This window comes from Crotalus tigris, unplaced genomic scaffold, assembly GCF_016545835.1.
Source record: "Crotalus tigris isolate CLP2741 ecotype Arizona unplaced genomic scaffold, ASM1654583v1 scf7180000018525.42219311030:4301911, whole genome shotgun sequence".
In the NCBI taxonomy this organism is placed as follows: domain Eukaryota; kingdom Metazoa; phylum Chordata; class Lepidosauria; order Squamata; family Viperidae; genus Crotalus; species Crotalus tigris.
Genome location: NW_024097057.1, coordinates 3561579 through 3576782, shown reverse-complemented (window position 1 = coordinate 3576782; position 15204 = coordinate 3561579). Strand labels below are relative to the sequence as shown.

Below are 15204 nucleotides of genomic sequence, written 5' to 3'. Positions count from 1 at the left end.
TATGCACTTTTAAAATTGCAACCAAGAGAGCTAATGGAGAAAGGGAAAAGATTTGGCAGTTTCAGCTTCTGAACATTTTAAAATTATAAATTGAATTGTTTACATTTTTAATTACAATTTTAACACACACACACACACACACACACACTACCCCTTTCATAGACAATATTGTTCGGAGGGGTCCTTGGTACTCTCCGAGCTTGGTTGTTTTCTTGCAGATGTTTCATTACCCAAACTAGGTAACATCAGCAAAATACATATTATCTAATTTGGATAATGAAACTCTGCAAGAAAAACCATGAAGCTTGGAGAGCACCAAGGACCCCTCAGAACATTGTCTTCATTTCAATCCTGAGCTACAAATAGTCTCCTTTATTGGTGCAGTGTTGTTTTAGGTGGGATTCCCAAGACCTTTCTTTTGATTTTGAGATTTTAAAGTAACTGGGTTTTATTTCTCAGAATGCCACCAGCTGTTTAGCTTTCAACTTTCAAAATTTTTCTGAAATGCCGATTAATAAATGGAGCAGCTTGCCTCTCAGTGTGGTGGGTGCTCCATCACTGGAAATTTTCAAGAAAAGACTGGACAACCATTTATCTGAGATGGTACAAGGACTCCTGCCTTGGGTGGGAGGGGGCTGGACTAGAAGACCTCTGAAGTCCCTTCCAGCCCTATGAGTCTATGCTGGCTGAGTAATTCTGGGAGCTGGATGGCACACATCTGGAATCCCCTAGAGTGATCGATGTGCACTTAGAACTGTTCATGGGCAAAGAGAGGTCCCCAGAAGTGTAATATCTGCTCCAATTATGTCTCAAGGGCTTAGAGTCAACCATGGTCATCAGATAGCAGATCAAGGATCATTGTTCTCGCCTCTGAGGGCAAGAAGGAAGGTAAGAGATAATGGGGAGAGCCGCAGCCAACGTCCTTGCGAAGGCATGCGTGTGTAAACAGACCTTGTCCTTTCAAAGTTTCAGGAGAAGGGTTACCATGATTATTCTGATACGGAATGAAAAACCAGAGGAAGAGGTGTTAAAACCGAATGATGGGTATTAAGGGAAACAGATTTACGAGAGGAACTTAAGCTACCTGGATTTCTTTCTTGTTTTTTTTTTTTTTAAATAGTCTCATTGTTCTGGTAAGATAGCAATGTAAAGTTGTGTACACAGTTAACAGAAAATGTCACTAGGTTTGAACCAGGATCTAAACTCTTTCAGGATTAGCATCGACTCTTTGTTGAAAAGGGAGCTGTATTGCTGATGGTATGCTCCGTGAACCATGAAATGGACGTTGTGATTTCTCCATCTCTGGAGACTTTTGAGAAGAGCCTGGACAGTCACCTGTCAAGGATGCTTTATTGGTTTTGCCTCCAGTAGTTGTGAGTGGAAATTTTCAAGAAGGTTTTGGACAGCCACTTATCCGGCGTGGCACAGGGTTTCTGGCTTGAGCAGGAGATTGGACTAGAGTCAATCTCTAAGATCTCTTGCAATCTTATTATTCAATGTTCTGTGTTCTCCTCCTGATATAGCCTTCTCTGGATGGACCTCTGTTGAATCCCTAAACTGACAGAATCGGCATCTCTGCCATATCTGGAAGGTTAGGACATTTAATCTTAGATATGTTCATGATCCGTTGTTAGTTCAGTTAGACTGGATGCCCTGCCTAAAGCATCTCCAAAAAATATAAAAACTTCACAGTACAGTTCACCTCTACCCAGCACAACCTATGTTCTATAACATTTACAACACCAGCAAAGCAGCAGGCTGACAGCTGAGTTGCGACATGTAAAAATTCCCACTGCGCAGTATGTGTAATTTAAACAAACAACAGCAAACTTTTTTTTCCTCAGTTGCTATCTTGTGCAGAACCTGAGTTGAAAAATGGCTGCTTTCAAATCTTAAACTCACTTAGGTTTTTCATTGGCTAGCCTATCTGTGATTCATAGTTCGCAAAAACTTCCAAAGCACAGTTTGTCCTCTGCAAAGCATTGGCAGTTTAAGCATCTTTGAAATTAAGGAACAAGTGACTCTGACATAGGATCCATCCAATTATTTTAAAAACGCCAGATCCCCTGGTTTATTACTTTCACCCCTACGTTCCTTTTGGCATCTTTTCTCTGTTCTTGGTCTCTGTTGCCTCTGCGTATCTATCTTTTGTGAAGAGGGAGAACCATATATTCTAACTTGTTAAATGCCCAGAGTCCAAAAACTTGTGCAAATGATTAATTTTTTTCCCTTTAAAACTCTCCCACGCACACCTTTTTCCTGCCCTGCATTAAAACTCTTAAATGTTAGAGCTTTAAAAAGAGCTTTAATCTCTGGCAGAAGATCAAAGCTGCAACATCTTTCTAAAGTCTAAAAAATGTGTTTCATCTTCATCTTGGTTTCTTGGATCCTATTGGGGTGAATCTGATCTTATTTTTTTTTTATAACCCAGCTTGATTATGGAATAGTCAACAGGTTGATTATGGGATAGCATGAAGGGCAGAGTAAAAATTACTCGGTGCATCATTATCTGTTTGGGGATTATGGCAGAGATTAGACAGTTTAATAAAGGCAAAAAGTATTTGATGAAAGGATCCCGAAGAAAGCAGATGTCTTTTCATACCGAGCTTCATCTTGTTGCAATTATAAAAACCAGAAAAGGTAAAATCTTTATCTCTTGACAGCTCATCTTTTAATGTATTATGCCTGATATAAATTGGTCTGGAATTAAATCTTTTGCCCATTGCTCAAAATTATGTATCTTCTCTCTTTTGCCCATTTTAACTTCTTAGCTGTTCATCATACAGTTTATATCTAAACTGTTATAGGATCTCCTGCTTGAGCAGCAATTGGACTAGAAGACCTCCAAGGTCCCTACCAACTATTCCATTCTATTGTTCTATTCCATTCCATATTCTATTCTACTCCATTCCATTCCATTCTTCTTTATCTCTATATTCTATTCTATTCCATTCCATTCCATTCCATTCCATCTCTATATTCTATTCCATTCCATTCCATTCCATCTCTATATTCTATTCCATTCCATTCCATTCCATACTTCTTTATCTCTATATTCTGTTCTGTTCTGTTCTGTTCCATTTCATTCCATTCCATTCTTCTCTATCTCTACATTCTATTCTATTCTATTCTATTCTATTCTATTCTATTCTATTCTATTCTATTCTACTCTACTCTACTCTACTCTACTCTACTCTACTCTACTCTACTCTACTCTACTCTACTCTATTCCATTCCATTCCATTCCATTCCATTCCATTCCATTTCTATTTCTATTCTATTCTATTCTATTCTATTCTATTCTATTCTATTCTATTCTATTCTATTCTATTCTATTCTACTCTACTCTACTCTACTCTACTCTACTCTACTCTACTCTACTCTACTCTACTCTACTCTATTCCATTCCATTCCATTCCATTCCATTCCATTCCATACTTCTCTATTTCTATTCTATTCTATTCTATTCTATTCTATTCTATTCTATTCTATTCTATTCTATTCTATTCTATTCTATTCTATTCTATTCTCATAGCTGCTTGAATATTTCCTTGCTTGATTTTCCCTGTTCATACAAGTCCTGGGGATTTCACCTTGACAGCATTGTGCAAGTAAGTCATGTACTACCACAATGTCAGTGCATAGCACACTCAGCAGAAGCCACTCCAGGATCCCATCATAAAAACAGCAGTGTAGAAAATATCCCCACATTTTTGAGAGAAAAAGTATGAGAAGAAATAGGTTGGCACATGTATTCCTTGAGTGAGACAGGCATCCCACAGAGAGAGATAATACTCAGCTAAATCCACCACTGGTTTGTGCATAATGATAAACTGTGTTTCAGCATTATGTGGCTCTGCTTCCATCTTTACTGACAAGAGAATGAAGAGGCAACTGTAATCAAACACTTTCATTTTCAACCCTTAATTTTGCCTCATTTGTGAAAAAGGACTGGAGTTCGTTCCAGTCATATCATGATCCTTACTTTAATATTAGAGAAGAAAGTTTGTGTAGCTTTCATGTACAGTTAAATTATGCTAGTGTACTGAGAATTATTGATAAATAAGTAGAAACAATGTAGAATATATTCTCAGTGGCTGTATTTTTTTTTTAAGTAATTGCTACAAGGGATGAGAGGCGAGAGCCTGCAGGCCAGTTCCCTTGGCCAAGACATACATAGTCAAGGAGAGACAGTTTGGTCTAGTGGTTGAGGCACCAAGCTAGAAAGCAGGAGATGGTGAGTTCTAGTCCTGCCTTATGCATGAAAGCCAACTGGGTGACTTTGGGTCAGTCACTCTCAACCCAATTCATCTCACAGAAAAATAGAAGAACAGGGAAGGTGTGTTGCATATGTTTGCCACCATGAGTTATTGTAAAAATAATAAAGGTGGGGTATAAATAAAAAAATAAATAAAATAGCCCCTAGGCTGTTACTCAGGAGTGTCATGAAGGCAAGATTAGTAAAAGTTCTCAAAACGCTTTGAATTTCCCCACCACCATCACCACCCTGCAAAATTATATCAAAGTGTGCTAGTCTGTGCTGAGCCTCCCTTATTGGCCAAGCCTTTTATTTCCAGCCCAATGGCTAAATTCTGAATCGCACCAGCCAATTAAAGCATTCCTTTGTGGACCACTGATGACTGAAAGGGACACTTTGAATGGCTCAGAACGCAGCAGCTTGCAAAGACATAATCAGGATGACAGGAACAATTAGCCATTCATAATTCTTTATAGCAGCTGATTAAAACCTCTTTATCCTGCTTACCGAGATCAGAAGGTCACATGGCTAGGAAGTAAAAAATGAATTACTGATCTGGTGATAGGTAACCAAAGAAGCCGGCCTTGGTTCTGACAAATCGAGCTCTTTTTAATTTCTTGGTATAATTTCTGTAGACTAATCCACCTGTCCCTGGGTTCTATAGGCAAACAATTGGGCTAAAATACTCGTATTTTTTAACACATCCACCCACGCTATTCCACACTTTTCGGTGCCTTCTGCTTTTGAAAATTGCTCTGAACTGTGTGGCTTTTTCCTGATATGTTGCCTTGGTGTTTTTTATTTGATATATATTTGGTTTTTTTAAAAAACTATAACATTTCCAAGTGAAGGCAGGTCATTTTATGATTAACTTTGTGATGCTCATTTGGGAGCTGGCCTTTATGATGTCTGCATGTTGTCTGCCTAAACTATTTGAAACTTTGACAACAAATGGAAATCTGCAAAGATGGAGCCAAAATAATACATATGATATGATATGATATGATATGATATGACAATGCAATACAATACAATACAATACAAACAATGCAGCAGTTGTAAAGCATGACAAAAGAGTCTGGGCCTCCTCATGCACCCCTTGGCTTTTTGGACATTTTGGTACATACCCAACTTCTTGGACATCTGTTGTTTTGTCCGAAACATTGCCTACAAACAAGTCCCAGAAATCTCAACTTTGAAAGCACGTGGTCAAATCGGCTTGGATTTCTGAAATTTGTTGACAGGTCAGAGAAGCTGCTTTGAAGACTTAAGCTCGGGGGTCCACAGCCTTAAGATGACCAGTTCAATATTTCAACTGTCACCCAATGTAAGATGGGGGGGTTCAAATACTAGCACAAATGAAGGCAAATATACATGTCCTAGGATCATATTGTTGGATTTCAAACTGGGTCAATCTCCAGGACTAGAGGTTTAGTTTTCTGAGCTTTTGGATTTGTGCTGGAGCCAATCTTCAGGGAACTTCTCCACCATTCTCGTGAGAGAGAAGTTCCGTAAGGATTGTCTCCAGCACGAGTCCAAAAGTTTGGAAGACTAAACCTCTGGACCTCGATGACCAACCCAGATTGGATCCTTCAGGTACTAGACTAGAAGTTGAGTCAAGGCAACTGGACTTTTCTTTCTTGATTGAAAACGTTTCACTGCTTATCCAAGGAGTTTCTTCCGTCTAAGCAAGTTGGTTAAGGGGGACTCTATATATGTCCTTCAGGGTGGTCTCATTTCTCACCTAATGAGCCTATTCAGAGTAGGTGACACATGAAAACAACCTGGAGGACATATATGGAGGTCGCCCTAACCAACTTGCTCAGAATGAAGTTACTTAGATAAGCAGCAAAGCATTTCCAACCAAAAAGAAAGAAAAGTCCTGTTCCCACGTCTCAACTTCCAGACAACTCTATCTGAATGACTGAGAATCTTCATTGACATTCAGGTGCCAGAATTCCCCACCCACCATGCTGAAGATGCCAAGGTTGAGGAACCTTGAGCTGAACATCTTGAGAACATCTGAATATTGAGCCAAAGTCTGGGTGCTGCCATCTTGCACACCTTGGCTCTGGTTTAAGTTGGCCCCAGTCAGCAAACATTTCCCTGCAGAATCTCTAGCACATTTGATATTTAGAGAATGTCCACTTTTAACCTCTCCCAGTGAAACTTCTAATTAAATTAAGCGTTCATTGGGGGCCGCAAATTGCCTAGAGATTCTTCATTTATTTTTAACATTTGCATATGTTCATGTCATTTCACATTCCTTTGCTCTATTTCACATGTCCCTCTCATTTCTCATCCACCCTCCTCAATAAGGTTAGGCTCATGAGTGGGGTGAGGGGTGGGTGGAGGAGAAACCTTTGAAGCCCTTCTTCCCTTTACTTTGTCAATTTTTTTTCCCAGATGGAGAAAATCTTTTAAACTTTTCTGCAAAGCCATGGACGGATTGACTTCCTTGAGAAGTATTGTGGAATTGTTGAAGTCTACTTAGATCTGCTAGCAATAAAACACCCCATCCTCCTTTTCTTTTCAGACATGGAGGAGTTGGCTAGAGAGAGCATCAGCTTGCTAGCTAAGCCATCTCTGGAGTCTGATAGCCCCCAACTTTCCTCATTTGGTGCCGTCTTCATCTTGCTAAAATCTGCCCTTGGAGCAGGGCTCCTGAATTTCCCCTGGGCCTTCAATAAAGCTGGCGGAATGGCCCCAGCGATCTCTGTGGAGCTGGTAAGTGCCAACGGAAAGCTCTCCAGACCTCTTGTAGATTGGACTACCTGAGACTTCTTGTAGATTGGACCACCTGAGACCTCTTGTAGATTGGACTACCTGAGACCTCTTGTAGATTAGACTACCTGAGGCCTCTTGTAGATTGGACTACCTGAGGCCTCTTGTACATTAGACATAAAAATTTAGACCTTAACACATTTTACTAACTTTCTTGTAAAAAAAAAAAATCCATATATTTGAACTTCAAGGAGGATTGGGCTACCTATTTCTTTTGGTGGAAAACTTGTAATATTCAGCCAATGCCAAAATCATGGAGGGCTGAGTTCTGATGGACACTTTTGTCTGAGAGCTACAAATCAAGCAAGAACCGGCCAACTTCTCAAACATCTAAGAAAAAGATGAACTTGTCAGCCCTGGAGAATGAAGCATACTTTCAAGCCAGTTGTTATCATTTATCAGAAGCTATTTATCTGAGCTGTTGTGAAGATGAAAATTGGAGCCAAAGTTTACTTTTCAGCTCTTCCTTCAGGAACTGAGGTTAAAAATAGCCTACTAATTTATTGCATAGCAATTTGTCTTGGGGAGAAAATTTGTCTTGCTTTTTCTTTCCTTACAAGTCCTAAGGAGGAATTTCCTGACAGAACAATTAATGAGTGGAATGGCTTCCCTCCAGGAGTTGTGGGTGCTCCATTGCTGGAGGTCTTCAAGAGAAAGATTGGATTTGTTCATGATGCAATAAGGTCTTCTTCCTTGGGCAGGGCACTGGATTAGAAGACCTTCAAGGTCTCTTCCAGCTCTAAGATTCTATGACACTATAAGTAAGCTATGACATTAATTTCACTTTTTGTTCATCTTGTAGGGACTAGGCGCTAGGATTAATGGGAAAATGCACAATAAATCCAAAGCAGCAATAATTTGATTCCTCTTAAGAATGAAGACTTGGTTTGCATCACATTCCTAGACTAAGAGGGGTTTGTGATCTGGTGTTTTGAGGAAACCTGGTCATGGACCAGGTTTGTTGGGTGAACCAGGCTTTCATGTTAATGTGGATGATTTGGGCATATCATGGAATGTAAATGTGGACAATATGTTGAGCTAACCTGGGTTTAGCATGTTGTGTGAACTTAGTCTAATGTATCAAGTGTATGGGTCAATGATAAGAGGTCCGCCATGTGCCTTCTATAGAAATGCAAGTAGTGGCTACTCAAGATAATTCTTAGAAACACTCCTTAGCCTTCAGCACCATGGATAGGGACATGCTTCACTCACTTGTTTTCAATTGGCTTCTACAATACTTGTCTTCAGTGTCATGTTCTTTTGTCTCTCCTGGCAGGGATCTTTGATATTCCTCATCAGCGGCCTAGTAATCTTGGGTTACGCTGCTTCTATCAGCACTCAGACAACCTACCAAGGTGTGGTGAGAGAAATCTGTGGGTCAGCTGTGGGCAAGCTTTGCGAAGTGTGCTTCATCTTGAACCTCTTCATGATCTCCGTGGCCTTCCTCAAAGTTATGGGAGATCAACTAGAAAAACGTGAGACCTGGGTTTCAGAAAAGAATTCCCATGGGAATTTCTAACTCTGCTTTGGTGCTTGCTAGTCTTCTTTGGCTGGGTGAGGTGGTGGGGATGGTAGAAGAGGGTTAGGGTTAATTTTTTTCAGCAGAAAAAAATACCCACTCATGAAGTTGGCCATTCTGGGACAGAATGCCCAAGCTGGCCCATTGTTGAGTGCCCAAAATGTGGTCACATGCCTGGGGGTGGGGGAGCACAAGTCAGGACTTTTGAATCAGGGCCCCAAATACCATTTTTTCACAATCTGTTATGAGTTAGAAGGATTGCGAAGTGATTGGTCTACCTGTAGATTAAAAAAAAAAAAAACAGTGAAGCAGCAGAAGAGAAACTGATTCCTTTGTTCAGATTCACGAGCCTTCGGATACATTCCTGCCCTCTTCTAACACTGAGCTTTTTCCAACTCTTTTCCAGTATGTGATTCTTTCTCCCTCAATGAAACTCTGAATGGAGACCGTTTTCACCAGCCCTGGTTTATTGACCAGCGCTTCACCTTGTCTACCTTGTGCCTCCTGGTTATTTTCCCCCTCTCCATCCCAAGACAAATTGGCTTCCAAAAATATACAAGGTAAGAAAGAGTTCAGAGGGCCCAATTTGGGAACTGGGTATGCCGGAGATTAAGTCTCACCCCAACTTGGATCTGATTCACATCCTGGATATGTTTGGGGAGGAATGAAACAGGATATAGGTTTTACCCCGGTTGGACAGAGTAAGATGCAAAACAAGAACACAGAATGATAGCGTTGGAAGGCACCTTAAAGATCTTCTAGTCCAGGGGTCCTCAAACTTGTCCACTTTTAGACTTGTGGACTTCAATTCCTAGAATTCCCCAGCCAGCATGGCTGTCTGGGGAATTCTGGGAGTTGAGGTCCACAAGACTTAAAGTGGACAAGTTTTGAGACCCCTGACTTAATGACTGCTGCAAAAAAGAAAATAAAATTGGATTGGTCACATGAGTGCTTTACAATTGTCAAACTTACGACCTTAATGGGCAGGCTCCATTATAGTCATATAACATATAATAGAATAACAGAGTTGAAAAGGACCTGGGAGGTCTTCTAGTCCAACCCCCTGCTCAAGCAAGAGACCCTTTACCATCCCAGACAAATGGCTGTCCAGTCTCTTCTTAAAAACCTCCAGTGTTGGAGCATCCACGACTTCTGGAGGCAACTTCTGTTCCATTGATGAAGGGTTCTCATTGACAGGAAATTAGTCCTTAGTTCCAGATTGATTCTCTTGAGGACTAGCTGCAGAATATTTTGCACCCTTTGTCCAGTTTTGCTCTTTCTGCGCATCTTTTCCAGTATCCTTGGCACTTTAGCTGCCTGCTACCTGATGGTGGTCATTGTGCTGAAGTATTACCTCAGAACAGATCACGCTGTTAAGCAGGAGCATCCCCATTCTGCTATGTAAGTATGGATATAGAGTGAATGGTATGTCAAGGAAAACAGATTTATACCCTCACCACCAGCCACTGCTTTTCTGTTCTTCTAAATAAAATCTGCTTGACCAATATAGAATAGAATAGAGTAGAGTAGAGTAGAGTAGAATAGAATAGAATAGAATAGAATAGAATAGAATAGAATAGAATAGAATAGAATATGGAATTAGAGTAGAGTAGAGTAGAGTAGAATAGAATAGAATAGAATAGAATAGAATAGAATAGAATAGAATAGAATAGAATAGAATAGAATAGAATAGAATATGGAATTAGAGTAGAGTAGAGTAGAATAGAATAGAATAGAAAATAGAAAATAGAGACTGGACTAAAATAGAATAGAATAGAATAGAATAGAATAGAATAGAATAGAATAGAATAGAATAGAATAGAATAGAATAGAATAGAATAGAATAGAATATGGAATTAGAGTAGAGTAGAGTAGAATAGAATAGAATAGAATAGAATAGAATAGAATAGAATAGAATAGAATAGAATAGAATAGAAAATAGAGACTGGAATAGAATAGAATAGAATAGAACAGAATAGAAAATAGAAAATAGAGACTGGAATGGAATGGAATGGAATGGAATAGAATAGAATAGAATAGAATAGAATAGAATAGAATAGAATAGAATAGAATAGAATAGAATAGATAGAGACTGGAATAGAATAGAATAGAATAGAATAGAATAGAATAGAATAGAATAGAATAGAATAGAATAGAATAGAACAGAATAGAAAATAGAGACTGGAATGGAATGGAATAGAATAGAATAGAATAGAATAGAATAGAATAGAATAGAATAGAATAGAATAGAATAGAATAGAATAGAATAAGGGTGGCAAAGGTGGATGTTCTTTTATTTACTTCTATTTTTATTAAATGTCTATGCTGCCCATCTCACCATCAAGTGACATTAAGCAGCTTACAAAACAAAAACAACAATGCAAAAATTAAAATGATAAATGTTAACATTAAAATTAGATAGCTCTAAGGAAGGAGCCAATATGCAACGGGGTGGCGATTGATTCTTTAAAAATCCTTCAGGAGATTTTCCTACCTAGACAGCAAATACATTGTGACTGTCTGGCTATTTCCATGTAGAGTAATGTCTGGCACCTTCATATGCATGTCCGTGTTTTGTTTTTTTCCCTCACACAGTTCTTGGGCCTCCATGTTCAGCGTTGTCCCGACCATCTGTTTTGGGTTTCAGGTAACAAAGTGAATATTTTTCCTTTCTTTTCTTAAGGGGCGAAGGAGTTATGGAGGCTTACTTTGTCCCTCTTGTTGCAAAAGGATACTTGAATTTATATGTATTTCTGAGGATGCAATAACTTGGGTGTAGCTGTCACCCTTTTACCATCGGGAAAAAAATGGTCATTGATTCCCCGTTCCTTGTTTACATCAAAATCAAGAAACTGAGAACTTTGCAATAGTGCTGAATATCTGTAATTTGGGTGTAGGATGAGGGTGAAGCTTCGTTCTCTGAGCTTGTGGAAAACAGATTGAAAAGCCTAACGTACAACGCATACTTATGAAGCAAGCTATCACCCAGATTTCTTCTAGGCTGCCAGGAGCTGCTTAATAATGACAGCAGAAATGCCCCCTCCAAAGTGGCCAATTTTTCAGCCGCATGTAGTGCTATGTTCTGTGGCAGAAGCTCCCTCTTAATAAAAACCTCACCGTTTTTATGAAAATCTGGCACCATGATCTCATGGCCTTGTTACAGTCAAAGGACTGCAAGACCTGACCTTGACTGGCTGGCATATGAGTCTAGGGCAGGGGTGGGGAACCTCGGCTCTTTTATGACTCGTGGACTTCAGCTCCCAGAACTCCTGAGCCAGCATGGCTCAGCTTGGAAGCCTCTCCCTTTCCCCTCAGCATGGCTGGCTCAGGAGTTCTGGGAGTTGAAGTCCACGAGTCATCAAAGAGCCAAGGTTGCCTAACCCTGGTCTAGGATATGAATAAAAAATCTGAGACTTTCACAGCTTTGAAGCTACATAAAGATTCTCTCCCCTTGTCCTTTGTTCAGCAAGCAAGACTGAAAAATGAGCAGGCTAGAGTTTAGAACGAACTCTAAACTAGATCTTTCTTAATATGAAGGAGAAATCAAAATATGTCACTAACTCCTCACAATAACAGTGACCTGGATTGCCAATAGTGGCAGGGCTGGTCCCTTGACTGTAGGAATATATATCTGCAGCTTTATGGATGTGAAACAAAGAAAAAGTCCAAGCAAGTATTAGGCAAGCACTGCACTGTGTGTTGTGTTGTATATTCAAGACCTCTTTGTCTTCCAGTGTCATGAAGCCTGTGTGGCCATCTACTGCAGCCTGGGCGATAAGAGACTGTCCCACTGGATGGTGGTGTCTGTGATGTCCATGCTCTTCTGCTTGTTGATATACTCCATGACAGGTATCTTCCTTTTAACGTTCTCCATCAGAATTTTCACACTCTCAGAAGATAGGGTTGAATGAGGGGTCCTTGATGCTCTCTGAGCTTAGTTGTTTCCTTGCAGATGTTTCATTACCATTACTATCAGTGCTAGAAGGGAGGAGGAGGAGAGGACTGTGGAGTTCTTGCTGCTCTCTGAACTTAGTTGTTTTCTTGGAGACATTTCATTACCCAAGCTACATAACATCATCAGTGCTGGACTAGAAAACCTCCAAGGTCCCTTCCAGCTCTATTCTATTCTATTCCATTCTAAAACCCCTCCCCAAACTGGAGGGCAAGCTATTATATATAAATGGGCAGCAGCCCACCTGCACTGGAAATCTCTCTGTAATGATGACCTATCAGGTCAGATTGTCTAGTTATAACCTAATGGTCTATTTCCCCGCAAGGTTTGTATGGCTACTTGACATTTGGCGCTGACGTTGCTGCTGACATCCTAATGTCTTACCCAGGAAATGATGTAGTGGTTATTGTAGCTCGGCTGTTATTTGGCATCTCCATTATCACCATCTACCCCATTGTCCTTTTTCTAGGAAGGTGAGAAGCAAAAATAATTCCTAAGCTTTTCAGAGGTGTTGGTCTGTTTCAGAAAAACAACACCCTGGATCTAAAGGGATAAATGGATTAATGTTTAAGGTGTCAGCAGATTCTTGAGTCATTAGATAAATGCCCCAATATAACCGTTTAGGTCCGTCCTCCAAGATTTTTGCCTCGGCTCCAAGCAGGGCTGTATCCAGATGGAGAACAGTGAGAAGTGCATGCGAATTCTGCTGACCACTGCTTGGGTGGTGGTCACCCTCATCATCGCCCTGTGTGTGCCTGACATCAGCGAGGTGGTCAGCGTCATTGGTGGCATTGGGGCTTTCTTCATCTTCATCTTTCCAGGTAGGTCAATGTGTCTTTCCTCTCCTAGGAATTTGACTGCCTTTGGAAGGATGGAAGGCTGAATCAATCTTGAGCCTATCGGGATCAAATTGCTGGCAGTGGGCAGAATTAGCCTGAAATACTGTATTCTAACCACTGTGCCACCACAGATCTTTAAGGAATTGTTTATGTTGAATGCTTCCTATTTTATTTCAGGGCTATGTTTGGTGTTTGCAATGGAGACAGAACCCTTCAGGCCAAGAACCAAGTATGTTTAGCAACTCCAATCCCTCAGCCAAGTTTGGTGACAATAAGGAATGGACGGTTTAGTTGCTTTAATTAATTGCTGGTTCCATTCCCCAATTATCTAATTTAGGCATCAAATATATTGAAGCCTTCCTGCGTTGCTGCGAAGCAGCTCCCTTAATGGAACCATATGCAAAATGTCTCCACGATTCTTCCTGCTGCATTTTACTGAGGCAAATGAAGATTTGGGTATTTCTATAAAACCTGGATCTTCATCCAGGTTTTGTAGAAGATAGGCATAGCATGGATTCTTTTACCCACTTACTCGCAGGTCCTGCCTAATTACCTGGGGGATCATCACTGTCCTTTGTGGAGCTTTCATCTTTGGACAAAGTACAGCATCGGCCATCATGGCAATATTGCGCAAACTCTAGCCAAAGTCATCAGCAAAGGTGATGTTGCATCCACGAAACACTCACAACTGGACTATTGGGAGGCAATGCTCAGCGCCCTTGATAGATGCAGTAAAATCTCAGTTTAGCAGACTTTGGAGGCAAAGAGTTTCAAAGAATTGCAGCACCGGCATTTAACAAACCAAAGTCCGCCTGCATTGCAAATAATGCAGACAATTGATGCTATTTCCTCTGCCTCCCGATGCAATGATTCACACTGTAAAATTGACAGCAGTTGCACTGTTATGCACAATGGCGGCATTGGTGTCATTATATCATTTGTCTCGCAATGAACATGACATCATGAAAAAGACGTAATAGTGACATTTAAATGGCCCATTAAACTGAGATTTTACTACGTTGAAGATCTGGTTATAATTTAACTCATGTTCACATTTTATCTATCTAGTATTCTTAATAAAAGTGATATGTTAGTCATCTCTCTTATTGGATGGAACTGTTTTTAAATATTCTTGTGGAATATTCTTGTGGGTCCTGGGCAGGCTTTATTGTACATTACATACAGTCTTCAACTAATGGCAATTTGCTTAATGAGGGTTTCAATTAATAACAGCCTCCTAAAAAGTCAGTTCTGACTAAATTCAAACTTATGACTGTTGTAGTGACATGAACGCAATTTGGGTGGCTCACATTTATAATGGATTACAGCATCCCACATGCAGTGGTAGGATTCAGATAAGTGAACATCTGGTTCTCTGTGTGGATGCCGTTTCCCGAAGTCCTATTCTATTCTATTCTATTCTATTCTATTCTATTCTATTCTATTCTATTCTATTCTATTCTATTCTATTCTATTCTTGATTCGCTTAATAACAGTGGCAAAAAAAGGTCATCAAATGGGGCAAAACTCAAATTTTGGGCTCAACTGCAGTTGTAAGTCGATGGTTCAGAGTGACAAGACAGTCTAATTACCTGAAATCCACCTGCTCTTTGCATCTTTGCTTATCGGAGACAATTGGACAAGCACAGATGTTATCAGGATGGCCTTACTCTGAGCATGAACTCTCCCCTGTGAATCAGAATGGTAGAATCCATAGCGCAAACCAAGTCGAAGAGCCGCATTCATGCTGGCTGGAGAATTCTGGGAGTTGAAGTCCATGCATCTGAAAGCTGCCACGGTTGAGAAGCAGGGGTCTTACCAGGAGAGACGGCGAGGAAATGAAGGCGAACCC

The 15204-nt window shown here is 40.2% G+C and overlaps 1 protein-coding gene across 2 annotated transcripts; it reads left to right on the top strand.

Annotated features, from left to right (window-relative positions):
• The first annotated feature begins 266 nt into the window (after window positions 1–266).
• Window positions 267–15094, top strand: SLC38A8 (solute carrier family 38 member 8). 2 transcript variants are annotated; one of them, XM_039353789.1, is made up of 11 exons: window positions 267–2640; window positions 6795–6985; window positions 8319–8517; window positions 8968–9121; window positions 9858–9962; window positions 11157–11208; window positions 12296–12410; window positions 12983–12986; window positions 13138–13334; window positions 13530–13581; window positions 13891–15094. In XM_039353789.1, exons 1-11 carry the CDS (start codon window positions 2472–2474, stop codon window positions 13991–13993), a joined length of 1341 nt encoding a protein of 446 aa, XP_039209723.1. In that variant the 5' UTR covers window positions 267–2471; the 3' UTR covers window positions 13994–15094. The 2 variants fall into 2 exon arrangements, with proteins under 2 accessions (XP_039209723.1, XP_039209722.1); XM_039353788.1 differs by having other exon boundaries at window positions 12839–12986.
• Window positions 15095–15204: the final 110 nt, after the last annotated feature.